General features: G+C 33.6%; 5 protein-coding genes across 8 annotated transcripts in view; 3 read left to right on the top strand and 2 right to left on the bottom strand.

Moving 5' to 3' along the window:
- The first annotated feature begins 962 nt into the window (after window positions 1-962).
- Window positions 963-5,296, top strand: LOC108726764 (bolA-like protein 2). Of its 2 annotated transcripts, none has more exons than XM_018454532.1 (3): window positions 963-1,184; window positions 4,995-5,089; window positions 5,191-5,296. In XM_018454532.1, exons 1-3 carry the CDS (start codon window positions 1,122-1,124, stop codon window positions 5,285-5,287), a joined length of 255 nt encoding a protein of 84 aa, XP_018310034.1. In that variant the 5' UTR covers window positions 963-1,121; the 3' UTR covers window positions 5,288-5,296. The 2 variants fall into 2 exon arrangements, with proteins under 2 accessions (XP_018310034.1, XP_018310035.1); XM_018454533.1 differs by lacking the exon at window positions 963-1,184 and adding an exon at window positions 1,237-1,709.
- A 232-nt stretch (window positions 5,297-5,528) lies between these two features.
- gny (ALG6 alpha-1,3-glucosyltransferase garnysstan) lies at window positions 5,529-6,913 on the top strand. Its single transcript, XM_018454534.1, has 2 exons — window positions 5,529-6,474; window positions 6,599-6,913. The coding sequence occupies exons 1-2, from the start codon at window positions 5,539-5,541 to the stop codon at window positions 6,857-6,859; spliced, it is 1,197 nt and encodes a 398-aa protein (XP_018310036.1). The 5' UTR covers window positions 5,529-5,538; the 3' UTR covers window positions 6,860-6,913.
- Window positions 6,914-7,833: 920 nt separating this feature from the next.
- Window positions 7,834-21,766, bottom strand: part of Tpcn1 (two pore segment channel 1) — a 23,360-nt gene continuing 9,427 nt past the window's right edge. Inside the window, exons 1-12 of one of the 3 annotated variants that reach the window (XM_018454464.1) lie at window positions 14,498-14,554; window positions 12,689-13,339; window positions 12,126-12,331; window positions 11,253-11,417; window positions 11,060-11,185; window positions 10,275-10,582; window positions 9,920-10,200; window positions 9,550-9,768; window positions 9,360-9,479; window positions 8,940-9,279; window positions 8,549-8,850; window positions 8,134-8,477 (exon numbers count right to left, since the gene is read on the bottom strand). In XM_018454464.1, coding sequence (XP_018309966.1) covers window positions 8,134-8,477; window positions 8,549-8,850; window positions 8,940-9,279; window positions 9,360-9,479; window positions 9,550-9,768; window positions 9,920-10,200; window positions 10,275-10,582; window positions 11,060-11,185; window positions 11,253-11,417; window positions 12,126-12,331; window positions 12,689-12,791 — 2,514 coding nt within the window. In that variant the 5' untranslated portion in view covers window positions 12,792-13,339; window positions 14,498-14,554. Of the gene's footprint in view, window positions 8,478-8,548; window positions 8,851-8,939; window positions 9,280-9,359; window positions 9,480-9,549; window positions 9,769-9,919; window positions 10,201-10,274; window positions 10,583-11,059; window positions 11,186-11,252; window positions 11,418-12,125; window positions 12,332-12,688; window positions 13,340-14,497; window positions 14,555-21,766 lie in introns of those variants that run through there. The other 2 variants (XM_018454466.1, XM_018454465.1) reach the window with 2 other exon arrangements.
- Window positions 14,671-15,778, top strand: LOC108726718 (soluble lamin-associated protein of 75 kDa). The gene is made up of 4 exons (XM_018454467.1): window positions 14,671-14,730; window positions 14,944-15,305; window positions 15,374-15,550; window positions 15,612-15,778. The coding sequence occupies exons 1-4, from the start codon at window positions 14,717-14,719 to the stop codon at window positions 15,731-15,733; spliced, it is 675 nt and encodes a 224-aa protein (XP_018309969.1). The 5' UTR covers window positions 14,671-14,716; the 3' UTR covers window positions 15,734-15,778.
- On the bottom strand, window positions 16,021-21,222 carry rb (adaptor related protein complex 3 subunit ruby). Its single transcript, XM_018454463.1, has 10 exons — window positions 20,775-21,222; window positions 20,035-20,110; window positions 19,027-19,608; window positions 18,652-18,948; window positions 18,296-18,563; window positions 17,500-18,207; window positions 17,130-17,423; window positions 16,789-17,060; window positions 16,342-16,706; window positions 16,021-16,227 (listed from the first exon to the last, which is right to left on the bottom strand). The coding sequence occupies exons 1-10, from the start codon at window positions 20,912-20,914 to the stop codon at window positions 16,080-16,082; spliced, it is 3,150 nt and encodes a 1,049-aa protein (XP_018309965.1). The 5' UTR covers window positions 20,915-21,222; the 3' UTR covers window positions 16,021-16,079.

The raw sequence follows: 21,766 nt of genomic DNA on the forward strand, positions 1-21,766 counted from the left end.
TAGACGTGTTTATCGGTGTACGTGCATTTAAAACTCAATAATACTCGATTTTTCTTTAAAATTGTGATTTCAGTGTTATCGTCAAAGTTCGATTATCAACAGAGATAATAACTGCAGAGAAGAAAATTGTAATTTTTCGGCAATATATAGGATATTATAGCTTTACAAATATGCATATTTATTTATAGAGCATTTATGTAATAAAATATCATGAATTTAATAATGTATTAGTCAAATATTTATGTTAATAATAGCAAATTTATATCAATTGTCGATAATGTCAACGTTCTTCGATTACCTCCGGGCCCTTGGAGCCTTTTTTATACCGCCGAAAATTTGCCAAGGGTTGACGGTCTTTAATAGTATCTCGTCGGTGCCCGGAATTAGTAGAGCTTTAAATTTTAAATATTAACAAATATCAATATTATAAATATTAACACTGTTGATGATATTGTTAATATCTAGAATTCTACGGAGTTGTTTCCGTCAAGAGAAACGTTTCAAAGAAATAATTGAAAAAGTTGTTTCATATAATAATATAAAATAAGAAAAATATCGTGTATATATTTACGATATATTTTAAATACGTGTATGTATTTACGAGTCGGTAATATTTAATTTTTATTTGAAACTATACTTTTATAATTGTTATATCTGTGCTTGATGCTTATTTATATGATAGTGCAATTGTAAAAAAAATGTAATTTCAATTAAAGTATTATACTGCATTGTAAATATAGATATTTATAAAGTATATTTATATAATGTTAAATCGTGAATATTTCAATCATTAGTAATAATTTTTGCGATGGAATAGCTAGGACACGAACCGAAAAATCTGCAGAGGTTATCAGCAAAATTCTCTTTATCAAATAGAGGTTGAAAAAAGCATACACAGATGGCGCATATGAAGCTCAAGATATCGACAATCGATACCAAAATAAATCGCTCCATATCGATACCGAAACCAATATTACTGATTTTTGTAGACGTGGATCTGTATGGATCTTGTGGATGAACGCGGACTGATAATACACTTGCCGACAGGTACCTGCATTCGATAGTATCCGGATATTATTTAACAGCAGGTGTTTGATATCAGAGAAACACTGCGGCTGAATATGCCATATAGCGAGGAATACATTAAAGACAAAGTGACCGAGGGATTGAAAGCTGCACACGTGGTATGTAGATTGACTTTTCTGTCTTTTCTGTCGTTTCTTTCTTTTTTTTATTACTTACAAAATAAAAGCACATGACGTGGCATTTTGCTAGGAACTTCCTCTCGAAATTCTTGCCGATTAGTTTCGATTCGAAGATAGCTATTTGGAGCGACAAACTCGAGGATACTCGTATGACGGAGAATGCAGGGAAAGCTGCAGCTCGCTTTCATCACCTCCTTTGCCGTTCTCTTGAGATGCTGCATCATTTACCATTCTCACAGCGGAGAAGGCAAACCCCCTATGTACGGAGATTACGAGGCCCAACGACACTGGCAGGAGATCACGTTGAATCTGCCTCTTGACAAGTGGTATATTAATACCACAGACAATGATCTGCAATACTGGGGTTTAGATTATCCACCTTTAACGGCATACCACAGTCTCCTGTTAGGCCACGTTGCGAACAGGATAGATCCTTCCTTCGTGAAGCTGCGAGAATCCAGAGGATTCGAGAACGCTGCGCACAAGTACTTCATGAGACTGACCGTCTTAATTGCAGATATTTTTATTTATTTGCCGGCTATCATATATTTTATAATCAATTCACGTTTCTGGGACAGTTGGCAGTTTGGCGAATCTAATATATTCAAGTTTACAAGGAGAGACATTGCTGTTTTGACAGCATTGATCTATCCAGGATTGATACTAATAGATCATGGTCATTTTCAATACAATTGCGTGTCACTGGGTTTCTTTGTCGCCGCTGTAGCTGTTGTGCTGCAAGATTCATTCGTTATTGGCTCAATTCTATTTGTCCTAGCGCTGAACTACAAGCAAATGGAACTGTATCATGCTTTACCATTTTTCTTCTATATACTCGGACGTCACACACCTAGCAAGACGAGATCCTGGTTTCACTGTATTCGCACGTTGATATACATATCCTTCGCAGTGCTGCTGACGTTCTATGTTATCTGGATGCCGTTTCTAAAGAGTAGAGATTTATTTTTCAGCACGGTGCTTAGATTATTTCCTTTTTCCAGAGGTGTGTTTGAAGACAAAGTTGCTAATATTTGGTGTGCGATCAATGTTGTCTACAAATTGCGACAGATTTTCACGAACGAGCAATTAGCCAAGATCTGTTTAATAATGACAACGTGCGCAGTTCTACCAAGTTGCGTCAGTTTATGTTTGTCACCTACAAAGAATGCATTTATACTGTCTCTAATAAACTCTGCTCTGGCATTCTTCCTTTTCTCATTTCAAGTTCATGAAAAGTCCATTCTCTTGATTGCTGCTCCGGTTTTACTGCACTTTCACAATGATCCTCTCCCTTGCTTCTGGTTCTTGATCATCTCGCATTTTAGTATGCTACCATTATTTATAAAGGATAATCTGTATCTTGCTTATATTGGCACAATAATTTTTTATTTTTATTCCGTTTTTTGGATATGGCCCGATCTATTTTATAATGATGGAACAAATAGCTTGTTAAATAAAGATAAATCAAAATTGAAAGGTAGAATAAAACAATATAAGAAAAGTAAACTTCTCTCAGGTTTGTTAAATTATAGTAAAAAGTCTTGGCTTTTGCTCGCGTTTTATGGATCTATTTCAGGTGTGTTACTTCTTTCTATTATCAGCCAATTTGTAAAACCTCCTGAAAGGTATCCGGATCTATTTCCACTTTTAGTATCGATATATTCATGCGGGCATTTTTTAATTTTCTTTATATATTTTAATTACATCCAACTATTTGTATTCAGGAAAGAGAACGCTGCAAGTAAAATCAAATCACATTAAATGATGCAGTTACTGAAAACAGAGAATGTACAAATTGTTACAATTGTAAATAATAAATAAATAACTAAACATTTAAAATCGAATCGATCGTCATTGCTATCCTTTTTCCGTGACGTCGATTGATTCTCTCGCTACAGTCTTCTCACGCTTATTTCGTATCGTTATATAAAATCGTCACAAATATAAAAAAGAATTGTTAATTCTGTATGAGTAATTTAATTCATTATAAAGTTGATATATTAATTATGATTAAGTTAACGGCATAATAATATACAAATTATTAATTTACATGAACACTTGTTACGCATATAAATCAATTCTTTTTAACTGAATTTTTTGCACATTTCATTTTTCTTTTTTTACTTTTCACATTCGAGAAAAATAAACAGAAATTCAATTAAAAAGAACGGACTTCTTCTGTCTAGAGTTGTATGTACCAGCACGTAGAATAAGGTTTCAAAATCTTGAATTTTTTTTATCAGCAGTTATCAACATGTGTAAAAGCAAATTAAAAATTTGAATCTCATTTTAATTTATGATTGTTAGTTTTTTCAATACCTACAAACTACAAATAATAAATCAATATGCTAAGTTATGAGAACTGGATGATTGATATGCGTACATGTGTCTGCGTACTTATAATCCTCTGACAATGAGTGTGCAAATAATATTCAATGCTAAATATTTAACTTTAATTGCTTATTCTATACAATCACAATTACAGATATACTTCTGTTAACATTAAATATACATAAACATAACTAACATAAATTAAGACTAATGAGAGTCAAACACAGGTGCAAAATCTTAAAAAATAATAAAAATTATGAATATCCTGTCGATAAACGATGTCTTCTTTATTTTAAATGTTTTAACTCACTTTGGAATCCTCTTCAGCAATATAGATATATAATATGATATATAATATAGTCCTCTTTAAGCAATATAAATATAATGAAATGCTCACATATCCAAAAGGATTGTGTCACTCATAAATTGCCAGAGACGAAATAATGTAAAATCTGATGATACAAGAAAACTGATTATTATGGAAGAAAGTAAAACATTAAAAAGTGGAGTGATTCTCCTTAATAGATAGAGTGTGTTAAGAAGCTTAGATACATAATTATTCACAGAATTGCAATTTGTATAAAAAAAAAAGTACTCACAAGAAATAAGACATAAAAATCGGCAGTGTCTGTATTATGTCCGTGCGTTAAGATATATCGCACAAGTTTAAAACAGACGAATATTAAAATAGAAACGAAACGTCACATAGTATTATGTATATACAAGATGGGTTGGAGCTAGAAGATCTTCAATAAGAATATCTTCAAAGAATTGAAACTACTATTACTTGGGTTAAACATATAAGATGATGCTTGATTATATTTTTCGTTTATAAAACGAAAAATTTTGTGCACAATATATATATATATATATTTATATTTATATTTGTAATGAAATTTTTAAAATATCATTAGATAAATCTATCAAAAAACACCAACTGAATTAAGAATTATGTAAAATAATATATTATCCTGACATTTTTTTAAAATACTGCATCATTGGTAATATATTTTATAGTATATTATTATTAGAAAACAAGTTTTTAGTACACAGATTACATGCCAAGATATGTATCTACATAGCCTTGAACTTTACCCTAAGATTTCATCTTTACATTAATTTGCATTAACATCAGTGCGACATATGTATGTGTTTGGTGTTTTTATAACAAATCTCAACATTCTCTATTCTATATCCTAGTCTTAACTTAATAAGTAAATGAAACATCCGAATTATATATCATCTAATTTAAACACCATTTATTAATAAATTTAAATCTAATGTTGTACCGCTATGAAGTATGTTTGCATTCAGATGTATATATAGATGTGTGTTCTGACTGTGCTTGACATTTAGCCTCTATCGAACATTGATGCTAGGAAAAAAATTATTTGCATTCGTTAAATGTCCATCGGTGGCTTTAAAAAGATATTGTTTGCAGTACGTTATGTGTTACAGGAAGTAGTGGATCAATCCGACGGTTGCGGCGCGAAATTTTCAGTATTTGTCGTTTCTGACTTGTTCCAAGGGAAGCCGTTGCTGGTACGTCACAGGTAACATATCATTCTGAGATTATACATCAGTTTTCTCTCATTTAAATTTATTAATAAAATTCATGATATAAAGTTTCAATAATTAAAAATTTGTAACCCAGGCTTGTGTATGGAGTTTTAGAAGAAGAACTGAAAACAATTCATGCCATTTCGCTAACAACATTAACACCAGAACAATGGGAAAAAACGAAAAGCTGACTGTCGAATCTTGTTAAATCTCTTTTATGGATAGCAAGTTAATAACGAATTGATAAAAAGCCAGTATTACTTACTTTTAATTTACACAACATAAAAGATTCAAAAGAGTTTTTATATGAATGATCTTTCCTAGATCGCCCGTTAAATAAATAAATATTTCTAACAGAAATCTGTTATAACAGATCTAATACATTCTACCATTCAGTGTTATATCATTTTCTCGGATAAAAGAATTTTTAGTCATAAGAAAGATGATCAAGTTTGAGGTATCTGCACCAGGCAAGATAATTTTATTCGGAGAACACGCAGTGGTGTATGGAAAAACTGCTGTGGCGACTAGCTTAAACTTACGTACTATTATTAAATTCACTGAACTGCGTAAATCACAAGATTTAAAGAACATCATTAAGATAGAATTCCCTGATATCAAATTATTTTTTAATCTTCCTTTTTACGTATTTCAAAACTACTTCTTTAACGATAATTTCAATTATCCATTGGTCAAAGAAAATAATCAATTGCATAGTTGTGTGAGTGATTTTCTCGATTCAATAGAGAATCTGACAGACAAGAGCAATGATGAAATTATTACTGAGAAACAGAAATTAAGTTTACGAGCGTTCTTTTATTTGCTCGTTTATATTGCTTATGAAGAACGTATCAATATAAAAGAAACTTCCTTCCACGTGCATTTAGCCACGGAATTAAAAGTTGGTACTGGTCTGGGCAGTTCGGCATCATTCGCAGTATGTCTTGCAGCATGTTTTCTACATTGGTCGCTTCTACAAAAGGGCAATCACTTTACGTTTAATATGGAGGAGCTCGATAAGATTTCGAAATACGCTTTAAACTGTGAGAAAATTATGCACGAGTCTCCATCCGGAATCGACAATAGCGTATGCACATACGGTTCGGTAATAAAATTTCAACAGAAAGAGTTGGTGGATATGTTACCACATATGTCGAATCTGAAAATTTTACTCGTCAATTCGAATATTACTCGGAGCACAAAAGATCAAGTCAAACGAGCAGCGCATTTGAAAAACTTATACCCTGAGATCATCACTCCTGTGTTGGATAGTATCGATGCTCTATCGCAAAATGCTTGGGAAATACTTACAGAAATGAGCAATAACGCCGATAAAGCTACAGAATCTATGGAAAATGATTGGTTTGAAAAGTTATCGGTAAATGTCATGCGTGTTTGTGAACTTCAATATGTTATTTTGTTATATGTTTTTATAACATTTTTAAAACTCACGTATGTAATCTGTTGGAAATTGTAGCTATCTTTTAATGTATACTTTGCAGGTTCTTATCCATACAAATCAAGGATTACTAATCGCATTAGATGTGTCACATCCAACATTAGAGACGATTTGTGCAATGGCATGGACGCATTCATATGCAGGGAAGCTTACAGGTGCTGGTGGAGGTGGATATGCATACATTTTGCTGCCGTCAAACACTGAAAGCGAATCTATCAATCTTTTTTCACAACAATTAGAGGAAAAGGGTTTCGATGTCACGATGACCAGTCTAGGTGGTAGCGGAGTAAAAATAGAACATTAATTTGGAATAAATGGTTTATATATATTAGTAATTAAATATGAATAATCAAAATAATTATTATACAATGACATTCTTTGTGGAAGAAATAATTTTATATAATACTATAATATTCTGTATATACATAAATAATAAAGCACATATTTGTCAAATAAACACATGAATTATCATATTAAAAATAGAAAAATAACAAAATATTCTTTCACGCTAATAATACATAACAATATTAGATATGCCTATACATCGTATTAGCATCATACAGAACTGACTCGAGATGAAAGAATATATGTATTTGTTTTACTCTTTTAATTAAAATATTAAATTTTGTAAACTGAAATTGTTCATTTATAAGAAAACAATTAATAAATATAGCAAAGATCATTTTGCTCCGGATCCCACTATCTTCGAGTTCATTAGTGATTTATTTTAATCAAATTAAGCTTTTAGAATGACGAAGACAACGCTGCTTATCATCTGTATAAAAATAATATCAAAATGATATGATCCAATATACAAGATTATTTTTTATACTATACTTTATAATAATTAGGATCAAAGTATATTTATATTTGTCGCATACATAAATTATTATCACTATGAAACTGCATCAACATGAGTTCAATAATTATTTTCTAAAAATGAATCTTCGTAATATTTATGACTAGTTTGTAATATCAAAATCTACAAAGGAAGTCATTCGTATGCGTTAAAATTTTATAATTAATTGTATCTTTTAGAATTCTATATCGATCACTACACAGAGAGAATTTTTTCTTAGAATTTACCTTAAAAATATGGTAATCCTGAAATATTGTATTTCGAAGAATTTTATGTAAATTTCTCTCATTCATTAATAAAACTATAATAAAATATACAATAAGTTTGATTAATTTTACTGTAGTGCATGGCACATTTTTTAAATATTTTATTGTACCACAATTACCATATTTTCAGGGTAAATTAAAAAAAATTCTCTCCGTTTATAAAATAAAATCTTCAATATGTGAAACATTAGCTTTTCTTACTATCAAGATATATTCGTTAATGCTTAAACAAGCTACGTTATCAGGTCTGTTTTCTGTGGCTGAAAAGTGTACACTTTTGGAACTTAAAGTGAGATAGATATACGTTTGATATTTGTCGAAAGACAGTTCTACAGCAGTCTAGTGCAGGAACAGAAAACAGACCAATTGGTAATTGCACTTACACAAATGTAAGCGAGATTTATATAAATTAATCTTCAAACAAAATACGCGGGTCTAAGTCAAAAGTCTAGTTTACTGAGTAGGTATACTATCGTTTTGCTGGTGACGCAAATTGCCGTTTAGTATAAGATGATCGGTATCAGAGATACCATCGCCGCTTCCATCTTCCACGTTAAGTGTTACATTAGGTGTAAGTTGCTTTTCTTCGGACTTTGCTTCAGCTAGCCATTCATTTATTTCATACGTATACATTTTTCTCTGTAAAATCTCTCGCGTTCGTGGCCGTGAACCGATGAAAAAAGTGCTTCCTCCAACAACTAAAGAGTTGCGTAGATCTTCCAAAATTTGAAAATCTTCGATTATGCATTGCAATTCATTCCATTTTAATTCCACTTTTTCATGGAGCATTTTTTCTTCTAAAAATTGAAAAAAACAAATTATAAAATTGACGAAAAAGATCTCTATTGTTCAAGTATATATTTATTACCGTCATGTTTGGAAGTTGATTTTTTATACTGTATCCTAAATCGAAAAGCTTCCAAGAAACTGGATACCACAATAGTCAGTACGATCATAGTCACCAGATAAAATATCATGAAGTATATCCTTGTGTACATGCCCGCAGTAAATGCGTATGCATCCATTTGTATATACCAATTATTAACAACTGTTAATTCGAAAAGTGTAATACTACTCGCCACGAGATTGTCGAAAGTATTAAGATAGTAATATCCCAACGCTGAGCTGTCGTTGACAAAATACCGATAGAATTCTTTAACAGGTGTATTCCTATTGAACATATTTTAAAAAATTAGATTTATATACTAAAAGTTAAGAGAAAAAATATATAATTATCGTAACACTGATTTGATACTAACTGGCAGCAATTGCGCATGTCGTATCCGGCAAACAGTTCCATTCCAATGATGGCGAAAAAGTAATACAAGACCAACATGACAATTGCAGTCGAACACATCTGGGGAAATAGAATTACGAGAGTGCCGAAAACATCTCGATAGCGTTTTTTAATCTTAAATAATCTCAGTGTTCTGAGAGGTCGGAACACAACCAGAAATGTAGCCGACGGGAATAACACAAGAGCACACATAGCGACGCTGGTCATTACTGTTGTCCCGAAATCAAAGAGATTCCATCCAGAGCTCAGATAAGATTGAACACCAAGAGCTAATACTTTTACGAATGCTTCAGCAATGAAAACTATAATTTTATTTACATATTTTAGTTATGGATTTTTCCACATTTTAAGATATTTATTTTAAGAGATTTTTTTTACTCACGTTCAGCGAACAATAGAGTATCCCAACATGCAGCGAATGCGTGCACCGATTTCTCAAGACAGTTACTCGGTTCAAAGATTCTTATTATCATAGCGATGCAATTACCGATAATGATCATATCTGTAAAATTACAAATGATGAAATACAAAGCATTCTTATATATAAAATTATTTACACGTATTATACTTACACACCAAAGTTTCAAAATAAGACCATTTGATCATAGCATTGGCTCCTTTGCACAGCGTTTGCAAAGGCCACCACAGAGTGCGATACCACGGTATATCAGAATATTGCAAGGACCACTGAAGTGTATTGGCGTCATAAATCGATAAGAATTCCTCGCAATTTAAAGCGCCACTTCCCGATTTATTCATATGACAAAACATTAAAACAGTATCACATATGGCTACAAAAATCATATAATATTATTGTAGATATAAAATTATTTCTGTTACTTTCAGAGTTTTGTACGGCATGAAATTTGAGTATATGTTGTATGCGCGTTTGACAAAGAAATAGTACTAACGTTTATATATTAAAAAATCTTGTACACATACATTTATTCGGAGCATAGTACCGCATCAATCCTTCAAATTGACGAAATCGTATCTTATCAGGGTTTTGCTTGGAAACCAAAAGTTCGAAAGCGTGTTGACACGCTTTCCTTTTATGCAGGAACAATTTCTTGAATTTATCGCGCTCGCAAGACGTGAATGTCTCGTTTACCACCGCCAGCATTAAATTCATCATTACATACAACGTGGTACATAAATAAGATATAAAGTATATCGCATACCACTTATTTTGGTAATATGACGGCATCATTACATCCGGAAAGCTAGAAAATGCGTTGTCGATAAATTATATTATTAAATTAATTAGATTGTCAAAGATTGTACAATATATACTCACTTGGCAGTGGTAAGAAGAACAAACAGGCTGACAAAGCTATCTTGCATTGTGACGAAATGTTCGTTTATTTCACTGAACATGTAATAGCCCAATACGGTATATACAATAATCAAGAAAAAAAGAAGACCCAGCATATCTAGGATTGGTGGTAGCGTGAAAAGTATTTGCCTTATGAATCTCCTTACGCCGCCGCAATATTTCGTGTCTATTAAAAAGATCGGTCTAAGGGCGCGCGTTACACGAACATGCGAGGATTGCCGTACTAGAACTGTCATAGCTTCGAGAAACATGATTGCTAATGTGATGCACTGAAATAGAAATTATTATGAATAAGAGTATTCGAAAGAAGTCAATAATCTAGCTCAATAATCACACAGCCTATACATTTTTCATAATCATTTTCATCAAATCGTACGTCATTCTCTATTCATTTAAATTTCATGAAGAATATTGCGACGCGTCTGACATTGCACTAATTCCAAAACTCATTATGTAAGCTAATAAGGCATACATATTCGTTACAGTACCCATTACTCATTCGCACAATGCAGACGTTGATCGCTTAATAAATACACGACTGTCTGATACTCTTATATACCGTTGCATAATAATGATCAGTTACAAGTGTACGAACGAGCAACTATTCGGATAATCTGATTATACGAATAATCTGTTTTTCTATCAACACGTCTTCGTAAACTCGTTACTAAACTATGATGCAGTACTCTGTTTTTTTAAACATTTGTAATTTATGTAGAAATATTTCCAGTATAAAAGTATCTTACTTTTAACATTGTACGTTTGTGTTTTAACATAGGTGCCCAGCCAGTCCATCTCAGCTTTAAAGTCAATTGCACACCGATAGTAATTAACGCAAGTAATTCTACCGAGCCATGTACCCAAACTGGTACCTATGACAAAGAATATACATGAAAGATAAAGAAAAAGTGGTATGCAGTTTATCTATGTATGATGTACCTTAAATAACGGTAGAGCAGGCTCTTCTACAAACGCTAGAGACAACAGGATTAACGAAATCAATAAATCCAATCCATTATACCAACTGTTATGGACTAAGAAATACGCCGGCATATCTTCAGGATGCCTTGGATGAGAATCAAATTTCTCATTGTTTCTACCTTCCTGAAAGAATAATCATTTTGATGAAAGTGATAAAAATAATCTCATATCTTAATCTTGATCAATTAATTATAACTTGGTAGCAGGGTTGGATAGTGCTAAGTAATTTTATATTGTATAATCGTTACTTGTGAACAAAAATAACCAGATTCTTTAATAAATATGCTGTGAGAAAGGAAAAATACGAAAAATTATGTAAAATGGTCAAACTTTTTCTTTCTTTTTTTTTGGTTGTCCGTTCAGATCAATTAACTTTTAACTTTTACTTTTTTTATTAACTTTTTATTATAACAATTACTTTTTTTATTAACTTAATTTTTAATTCAATTAATTTCATTATGGATTAACTTATATATTTTAATTAAGTTAAATTTTCAAGGCTGTTAACTTTAACTTAACTTAAAAAAAAAGTTAACTTACCCAACCTTGTTTGGTAATACTTAACATCTTACATACCGATGCAGTATTGTTTAATTATGAAATACTTACAATGTAAGAAATATAAACTATAGGTTTCTGTATATTACATAATAACTACATAGTAGTGTTGCAGAATGTAATGTACTATAAAATACAATAGGGTATCCTTGAAAAAATAATTGGCCACTCAATTTTCCGCAAGCGGAACAGATACGCAAGCATACATGTAATCTCTGCATTCTGATAATTATTATCATTTTAGATAGACTTGCATAATCAATATATAGTTACCTCTAAATATATTGCAGCTTCACGACAGTTCATTTCCCAATGCATTTTCCAATGCACGTCACACGTGGTGAACACTGTATTCTCGGTCATGCTTTCAGTTTGACTCGTTTCGCACTTATAATTCAACTGATTAGTGTTGTTAGCATTACCAAATGACGACTTTACATGACTTCCCGAAGAAGGCGAGGATAGCATGGAACCATATTCTGCAAGAAAAATATGAAACTGTCTCAATAATCGTAACATACCTTTAAAAAAAAATCATAAAAATTTCTCGACAAATAATAAGTACTGCAATTAATAAACTTTCATAAATTAATAAAATTTCACAAATATAAAGCGTAATCTGGCACATTTGTTAAAGAGAAATTTCTACACTACATGCCGTCAACAAAGAGTTTCAAGTAGAATGGTGATTTGTCTCGTCCGGAAGAGACGGTCATTCAAAAGCAACATCCTTCCTATCAACAGCGCGCAATTCACAACGTTGTAGCTATTTCGTAATACAGGATACAGGAACTGTAGATGTATCTAGGTCAACGGGAATGTGTAGAGAGACTTACGTCGATTCGAGCCATTAGTAATCTCCTGATCGAGCGGCTGGTTTGTATCGTTGTTGAATCGTTGATAATTGGCGTCGTACTCACTGAGCCGCGACGAAGACATCGAAGCGAGCGCGTATCCCTTCCGCGTCGTCCAGCTAACGCGCGACCGCACTGGCTGTATTGTGCGCGGTCTCTCAACGTCGGCGCGTTACTATTGATGGGCCCCGGGAATCCTGGGATCAGCTCTTTGCTTTCAATGTGTTGGTGTGCACGGACGATTCCATTGACTCCAACTGCGCGACGCCCTAAGCGCGCGGGCGTATATACGCAAACGTGTGATACACTCCATGCTATCGTCTGTCAACGAGAGATGCATCGGCGTTATCTGCAAACCAACCGGGCATGTGCACGCCCATGTCTGGAGAGGGAAAGCGAGAAGAAAGTGCAATCTGTCGATCCCCATCTCTCTCACGGCTCGCGATTAGTTACACCACTGAGGTTGCCATCTGACACTTATCTAGGATTGTTTTCAATTAATTGTTATAATCAGGTGATGGAAATTCTTCAATAAAGCAGATTTCTATCTCGATCTTATTTCTTCGCTCAGCGATATAGCGAACTTCTTTATAATTGTAATCGGGAATCTTACGTATTGTTGGAGTTTTATACCTATATAGAGATGTACAATTAATAAATATTGAATTATGTATATAATGTAAAGATTCGGACACAATTCGTGGGAGCATAGAAATTAACTTCTGTCGTTGTCTTGTTGAAGCAAAATACAAAGTTTTAAAGTTCACGCAAAGAATAAAGACAGGTAGTCAGGATATAACACTCGTCGATTATAAATATAATCATAAAAAATCACATATAGAAGCTAGTAATTTACACTAATAGAATCTATTGTTCCTGGCTATGTAATGAAGAACACACGAAAACGATTGTCTTTCGATAATAACGGCCGAATGCCGCTACATTTCTCGTATATTTACGCATAAAATTACGTATAATCTGAGCGCTCAACCGGTCTCGTGTAATCGTACACTCGGCCGACTTTTATCAGCTACAAGTGCACCGAGCAATTAGAAATACTACCTTATCACAAAATAATAATTATATAATTACTTCTTAATTATTCCCATAATCTATAAAATTACGCAAAAATTACAAACGGAGATAATACACAATTAATGCAGGGAATTTCAACCTTGCAAGAATTTAATGCACATTGTATATCTCATAGAAAATAAATGGTCTCAGTGTAATTCAGTGTAATTTTCAATTCTACAAATGATTTTTTTTAATTAAATAAGAGGAATCCTGTTTTCACTAAATTTTTTTTTAATTGGTAGTTTGAATAGCGACCATAGGTCTATCCTTAAGCCTATTCTTTTTAAATGAATTCTTGTCCGGTTCATCTTTCCTATTTTTCTTTTCACGTTGGAAAAAAAAGAGGAAAGATAAATTGGATAAAAAATTCAGCTAAAAAAATAGATTTTTTTAAAATTTCTTCATCGCATCGTTCATCTTTTTTCTTTTATTTTCTAACATGGAGAGAAAAAGGAAAAAGATGACTTAGGTAAAAGATAGTAGTTCAGTAAAAAGACCAGATATCTTGTAACTTTTTCTCTAGGACGGAAATGAGAAAAGTGATAAAATTTCTCTATTATCTTCAACGAAAAAAATTTTCACTTTCCGCGTTTCTGCCTTCGAAAATAAGTTACTTGATCATTACAATTTCAGCTTACGCATTAGATACAGAGAAAACACGATTCTTATTTCTTGTGCTACGAAATCAATATAACTTATTCGTAAATCACGTACGTAAATTTCTATGTCGAATTCGAGAAGTGCTTGCCGAGTGACGTACATTACAAATGTAAATTCCACTTGTCACGTGCGCGTACTTCACCGATAAAGCAGTCCAAGAGCGACAACTGAATTACTATCCTTATCAGTTAATAAGTTTCACTTTTTCGTAGGACAATCTAGTCGAATATTTCTCTCTTATTACGTTACTCGTCTTCGTTTCGTCTACTCAAGATGATATGTTCAAGGTGATGAATCAACTTATTTTCTATGTATTCACGTTGCTCGTTTCAGAGTCGGAATAGTCTGGCTACGCTGTCAATATTAAAATTAGTTGATTACGTAATAGTAATTTTCAACACGAGCATTTGCCTCGATTTTCATCTGTAAAATACAAATTGTTACTCGCATTTTCATATGAAAAAAATATTTTTACAACTATTATACTAATGCGATCGTAGATGCGAAAAATATGTACGAATAAAAACGATTCGACTCGATCTACGGAGCTTGAACATTCAGGGCGACGTCCATCGCATAGACTGCATCGACGGCACTCACTTCGTAGCTGTAACATTAAACGACGAGATAATCGACGTTGATGATACTTATTGCGATCGACTCGACAATGAGTGGCGGGAGGTCCAAACGGATCGTGATAAAGTGCTTTTTTACACACTGAGCCAGATCGTTTATCCAAATTTCGACGCACCACGACCGGAAAAATACGAGTCGTTATATGCCTTGGTAGACGAATCCGATGTCATTTTACTAAGGTGGCAAGGAGGCAAAGCGATCGGATTTTATACCGTTAAACCTATAGGTAATAATGTGATGTAAGAAAAATTCAGACTGAAAATACAGATGCAACATTCTTAATTGTTCGTATAGGTACAGAAATATTCTCGACGAAAGAGAGATACATAATGTCTGTAGTAGATTCAGTGTATATTCGTTCGGAATATAGGAACCGGGGTTTCGGTACGGGAATCCTATCGGACGTAATCGCACGTTTCCCGAACGAAGACATCGGTTTCTCGAAGCCGATTTCCAGCGGAATGTTGAGAAGTGAGTATCCAGTTCCAACATATTAATATTTGTATTTATAATATGAACTTTTCTTATATAGTATTGAAGACATTTCTGATGAGTCGCAAGGAGTACCGATTGCGTTTCTGGGAGATCGCGGACTGTGATGTCAACGGGTCTCAACAATTGATATGGTGTAATTTAAAAAGAGCAGCTTTATGACAAAAAGCAGTTAGAATTTATTATAAAAGCTATCGCATAGCATAACAGGATATTTATACACTTGTAATTATACATTATACTTGTAGATGCATATGTATATATATGTATATCTAAAGAAATATATATATATATACGTACGTACGTACGTGCATACATATATACTATATATATATATGTACACAAACACATATATATGTATGTAGAAATTTTATATATATAAATGGAATATATTATTTTTAAAAAAATTACCTTTACTTAACGGAAAAAGGAGTATTCAAATTGCCTCATAAATGTATGAAACATATCTGTGTATATTATTTAATCCCATAAATAGAATATATTCATTTTATTTTAAATTACTCTTAAATTCGTTTAACAAAATTGATCCTATAACCATTTTTTCACAATTCACGCAAACTTCCACATGCTCGGCGTCAATGAATTTTATTGTCACCAATACCAATGATTTAGACGCTAAAGTATGAGCGGCAAACCTGTAAAAATTTGCAATGTTTAATCTTTTAGACTTAATTAAGATTGAAAAAAATATATTGAAGAGATGTTTATAAAATAAATGTAATTAGATTTACAATAAACGCATATCTTACCGAATAACTTCATCCTCGTTAGAAATTCTTGCGACATTTGCAGTCTCAAACACTTTTTGAGGAAGAGCATTTTTGTTTCTAGAATATGGTATTTTCGCTATGTGCTCGTTCATACCTTTCAATTTGGCCTTTTCCGCATTGAACATGCTTTCAGGCAAAGTCACAGATCTTATTATTTCCCCGATCGGTGGTTTAATACTGACCGGACACGAATATTTCTCATCGTTAATCATGAAGTCAATGTTGAAATTGGCCGGTTGAGTGGAATCATTAAAATTTACGCCTAGCGTCGAAGATAACGTAGCGTTTGCGTCAAGCGACGATATTTGCGTAAAATCATGAATAAACATACCCTTTTGTAAATTCTAAAAAAATAGGCACAAAATATATTATTTCATAGTAACATATAACAGTAATATGTTATATAACACTTGAAACATTACTCACTTTGTTTCCTATTTGAATTTCCTTAATGACATCGTTGCTTTCATTAGAGAACGTCAATTCGATACTAACCAAACTTGAGCTAACTAAATGTTGCGATCTTGTAAATCTATATTCAATTTTTAAACTGTGCCCTATGATGCTATTTAATAAAATAGTCTTTTTTAATGGAACGTACGACGTCAATACTTCTCGAACACTATCTATGATTGTTGAATTAATTGGAGTAAGAAAACCACCCAAACTAGGCGTCATCACAGGAGTCATTGGAACAACTAAAAGAAAAGATATAATAAATGTATTTTAATACTAATTTTTTTTAATTCATTTCTTATCAAACCAACCATCATCCAGATCTAATAGCAGATCGAAGTTGCTCTTTGGCTTTTCTTTAACTTCTTGTTTAATAGCTTTCGGTTTCTCTTCTACGTTTTCTTGAGTTTCGTTTTCCTCTTTTTCATCTTCAGAATCTGACTCCTCATCGCTGGACGATTCACTTTCAGAATCGTCAGATTTTGTTTCATTTTTCTTTCCACTGTCCGTTTCGAATTTATCCGATTCACTTGTATATTCCGAAGAATCGCTATCTTCGTCTGAAGATTCGCTGGACGACGAATCAGATGACTGGTTGTCTGATTCTGAAGTTAAAAACAGAAAATTAAAGATAATAAATTTAAGCACACGATACATGCGCAAAATGTTATTGGACTGTACCTTCAGCGGGAGTGCTTTCCTCATCACTATAGAATTTCTCCTTTTCTTTATTCTTTTTCTTTTCCTTTTCTTTCCTATTATGGCGCTCTTCTTTAAGCTCTTGTGCAGTAGGCGGCGCGACATCTCGTACAGATGGATCTTGCGTAACTTCCGGGAAAGGTGGTAAAGGCCGGTATCCTACGCATGGCATATCCAGGTAGTGAGACAGAGTGCCCAATTGATACTCCGAGTCTTTAAATCTAGATGTTAAAGTTGGTGCCGGTTTCGGTGCAAGGAAAACTCTCTTCGCGAATTGTGGAAGCTTCTTCACGTCACCTTCTTCCTCGAAGATGAAATGCCGTAGAAAACGCGCGCGGTCTCGAATGTCGTAATTTTGATCATATTTGGCAAGTTGGAAGACATACTGACAAAACGGCTTTGTTTGCGAAGGATTGTTCAAGCATAATTTCACGGCCAAATTTAAAGTTTGCAGCTTCACTATATCCTGCTCGTTCACGAAACTTTTCGCCATTTTTCGGAGTACATCCGGTGCTATCTTAGGAACTCTGTCAGAGTATTCGCCTAGGAGCCACAAGATAGACGCTCTGGCTTGAGGCACCGTGATGAAATCCATCAATTTAGCCATATGAGCGATAATGTCTTTATGCTCATTTGGCTGCGTTTGCAAGAGCTTTTTTATTACCACGACACTTTCTGCCACAATAGCCTCTGTGGAAAAATAAAAAAGCATAATGTTTAATATGGCAAGGTATAATATAAAATATAATGTAGCATGTATACTGTAAAAGAAGTTTACCATCTCTATTGCTTAACAATGATACCAATCCATTGAGACACATATCAGTAACTTCTTTGATGTTACTTGCACATCTACCGATTGCCTGAATGCTAGCACCGACAAATTCCTTGTCACTGCTGGAGATATATGTCTGAAATTCTCTCAGTATTACGCTGATGCTGGTTTCAGTTACCAAATTCGTCAGTATGTCGAGTTTTAGAAGTTTTATATGAGTAGGATCGGAAGTTCGCACAAAGAACGACTTCAAGAAAGGCTCAAACATTCCCTGTTGAATGCAGAATAGAATGAATACGAATCAGTTATGCCAGTTGAATAACAGATTAATTTGTATCTTGTCTCGGTGCCGCGTTTACCTTTCTCGTAATTGATATACTAGCAATACAATGAAGCACAATACTCTGTACTTCTCTGTGGCCTCTCAGTAATCTAATTAGTGCCTTTGCAGCAGTCATAACTTCACTTCTGGGAGCTGCATGATGGTATAATTGAGCAACCGCCATTACCACAGATGCGTTTCGACTTTGTAACAAAGGTTTCGTGTTTCTTAACAGCAAACGATGATCGGGATCTAACGTGAACTTTGGTTTCTTTGTATTGGAAGAATCAGAATCAGAGTCGTAAAATGGCCGATTTTCATCTTCTTTTAAATTCTGCAAATATTTTTAAAATTATTTTAAAACTATGTATTTAACTTCTCTCTTTTTTCTGTCTCGAAGATATATACTTACATCTGTATTTGGATTAACAAATTGTGTTCTGGCGTATCTAGTGAGCATGTTAACAATAACCACTTGACCCCATTCATCCACATCCACTAATAAATTACACAATTTTCTATAATTCTTATGGATAAGATCTATCCTTTCCGGACACACTTCTTCGAAAGCCATTACTGCTGAGCCTACCACAAGGGTAGTTTTATCAGACAGCAATTTTTCAAGTACGCCTATCAATTCTTCTTTTTGTTCATGGTCCAATGAGTATAATTTAGGAATAGCGTGAGCAGCAGTTTTTCGCACATACGGCGACATATCACTAGCCGAGTCTTTAATGGCCAACATCACAATAGGTACTATCATTGAAACTCGTATACTGGATAATACCCTCAAAGCACTTGCTCTTATGAGTTGATTGGGATCTTTCAGAGCCCTTTGAAATGTCGATATGGACAGAAGTGCCAAATCTTGTTGATCCTCTGCATAACGAACTAGATAAACATATACCAACTTTTTTACCTCGATATTCTTAGATACTACATTTTTTACAACAGCTGGAAACATTTCTGATGCATCTTTTCCTTTGGCCACCATCTGAAAGAAAGTTATTGTTAGTATTACTACCAAAGGCTATATTCTTGAAAAATATCACATACAAAAATTTACAAAAATATCATATTGTACATAGTTACGTAAATTTCTCTAGTATTTTCATATATATTTTTTAAGAGTAAGCTCTTAAATCTAATGGTGAATTCGATCACTCGCACTACACTGAATCAGTGCATATTAAAAGCTGCTTTATATAAAATATCTCAATGCGGTGATATAATATAATCAACTTTGACAATGAAATGATACACATATATTTTGTTAAATAACGTGACAATATCATTAGTAGATAGTTAATATTTATATACTTTTACATTTAACTTTGCTAATGTCATGTAAATCAGCTTTTCGTATGAACAGATCTAGTGTAGTGCAAGTGACCGAATTCGCTATAAATCATGTAATTACCCCAATTATACGTTTCATGGCTTCTAACTTGAGTCCATCTTTGTTACTGTCCAGCATCTCCTTAAGATCATCGTGTCTGAAACAAATACACTTCTATGAAAATATCCATCTGTGGCTGTGTTTGGTGAATATACTATCAGTGCTATTCTGTTGAATCCTGTTTTACATTTAATAAATAATAAAAGTTGCTTTTCATTTATACCAGAACTTGGATAATTCTCACTTGTAATATCATAACTTAATTGAATACATTCCTTTTCATTCTGATAAATGAAATTCAACTAAGTTTTTTACAATCTGCACAAGCTTAAGATCATTTGCTTTACAAAATCTTGTTAACTCATATTAAAAGTGAGGTTATAAATCTGTGTTACTCAATAACTTTGTCAGCAATGTAACCAAGTAATGACGTTATTATCTGAATATAAAATATTTAGGTAATATTCACACAACTTTAGATTTAGTATCACTTGTGTGAAAACAGAAAACAACTAAAGATGTGATATAAAGATATTGATAGCACATCCCTCAAATGCAGCCTGTATGTCATATTAAACGTAAACGTGTTTCTACTGATAAGATAGACATAACAAGATACAGGTGAAAGTATAACTCAGTATTCACGAATGTTGCAATTCAAGTATGTTGCAGGCTGACTTCAAATTATATCGTTCTGCGGTTAAAGGAACGATTTTTTAGGTAAATGAGACCACTCAATGAATCACATCTAGGCTAATTACTTCTTGTATTCGGGATGAAATAATCCACTCATGAAGGAAGGCATTTCCATCGTATCAAAGAGATCCGCATCTGGAGTGGGCGGCCTCTCGACACTGTAAGAGCCACCATTATTGGACATATTCGCGGCTGCAGTCAACATTCTTCCGTTTTATTTTACGCGAGACAATTCTTTTCCGAACATAAAAAAAAAAAAGAGACCAAGTATCCCGAAATTATCCACGCGTCAGGACACTCGTTCCCCGATTTTTGACAGCCGTCCTTAGCGAGCGGCCATATTGTTTCACGAATCCACATCACGGAAAGTGTAGCTGCACTACCATACACTTTCCGCGCATCGCCACCGTTCGTGGGCGTCATTTCAGCTGAAGCCTGAACTTCTCGCATGGTTCGTCTTTTCTCTTTTTCTCTTCACGTTAAAGAAAAAAAGAGAAAAAATGAACGATATATGCAAGATATTCAGCTAAAAAGAACAGATCTACGTTATATCGCGAAACGCACCGCAATGAATACTACGATTGATTACGACGATATCGCGGATATCGAAGAGATAGCAAGTGTTTTAATAATCGGATTAGTCGTGTACGCTGATTGGCTGATTGACTCTCGCCAGTCCCGCCATTCGCGCGGCTGGCGACGTCTTCGCAGTTCACGAGACGCTACAGCGTTTGTCGTTTGTTTCTCGCGCGGTTTGTTTGTAGAATTTAGGTATATCGGATGAGAAGAGGATCAGAAAATTAGATTAATTAATTTCGTCGCGCTTTACTTAACGGACGATTACCTCTCAAAGGATATTCGAAGTCAAACGTGTCATTCGTTAATCTGAAAATAATTTGGCCATTGCTTTTGCGTCTCGAAAGCGCGGAATAATATACGATCATTATCGGATAGTGCGATTTATGGTTACGTTTACACCGTGCGCTTAGTCCGCGACCTATACGATAGGTGTCTTTGTTTAATATACAGGATAAACAAAGACACCTATTGTATAGGC

The sequence above is a fragment of the Mycetomoellerius zeteki genome, unplaced genomic scaffold (assembly GCF_001594055.1).
Source record: "Mycetomoellerius zeteki isolate Tzet28-1 unplaced genomic scaffold, Tzet1.0 scaffold433, whole genome shotgun sequence".
Lineage (NCBI taxonomy): Eukaryota > Metazoa > Arthropoda > Insecta > Hymenoptera > Formicidae > Mycetomoellerius > Mycetomoellerius zeteki.

Coding starts and splice junctions, on each gene's coding strand:
- gny (XM_018454534.1), top strand. CDS start 5,539: ATGATCAAGTTTGAGGTATCTGCACCAGGCAAGATAATTTTATTCGGA. Junction 6,475..6,598: donor ATTGGTTTGAAAAGTTATCG/GTAAATGTCATG, acceptor TATACTTTGCAG/GTTCTTATCCATACAAATCA.
- LOC108726718 (XM_018454467.1), top strand. Junction 15,306..15,373: donor TTATACCGTTAAACCTATAG/GTAATAATGTGA, acceptor TTGTTCGTATAG/GTACAGAAATATTCTCGACG. Junction 15,551..15,611: donor TTCCAGCGGAATGTTGAGAA/GTGAGTATCCAG, acceptor TTTCTTATATAG/TATTGAAGACATTTCTGATG.
- LOC108726764 (XM_018454533.1), top strand. CDS start 1,365: ATGCAGGGAAAGCTGCAGCTCGCTTTCATCACCTCCTTTGCCGTTCTC. Junction 1,710..4,994: donor AGTACTTCATGAGACTGACC/GTCTTAATTGCA, acceptor TATGTGTTACAG/GAAGTAGTGGATCAATCCGA. Junction 5,090..5,190: donor CCGTTGCTGGTACGTCACAG/GTAACATATCAT, acceptor TTTGTAACCCAG/GCTTGTGTATGGAGTTTTAG.
- rb (XM_018454463.1), bottom strand. CDS start 20,914: ATGTTGACTGCAGCCGCGAATATGTCCAATAATGGTGGCTCTTACAGT. Junction 18,949..19,026: donor TTGTTAATCCAAATACAGAT/GTAAGTATATAT, acceptor AAATATTTGCAG/AATTTAAAAGAAGATGAAAA. Junction 18,208..18,295: donor ATTGTTAAGCAATAGAGATG/GTAAACTTCTTT, acceptor ATTTTTCCACAG/AGGCTATTGTGGCAGAAAGT.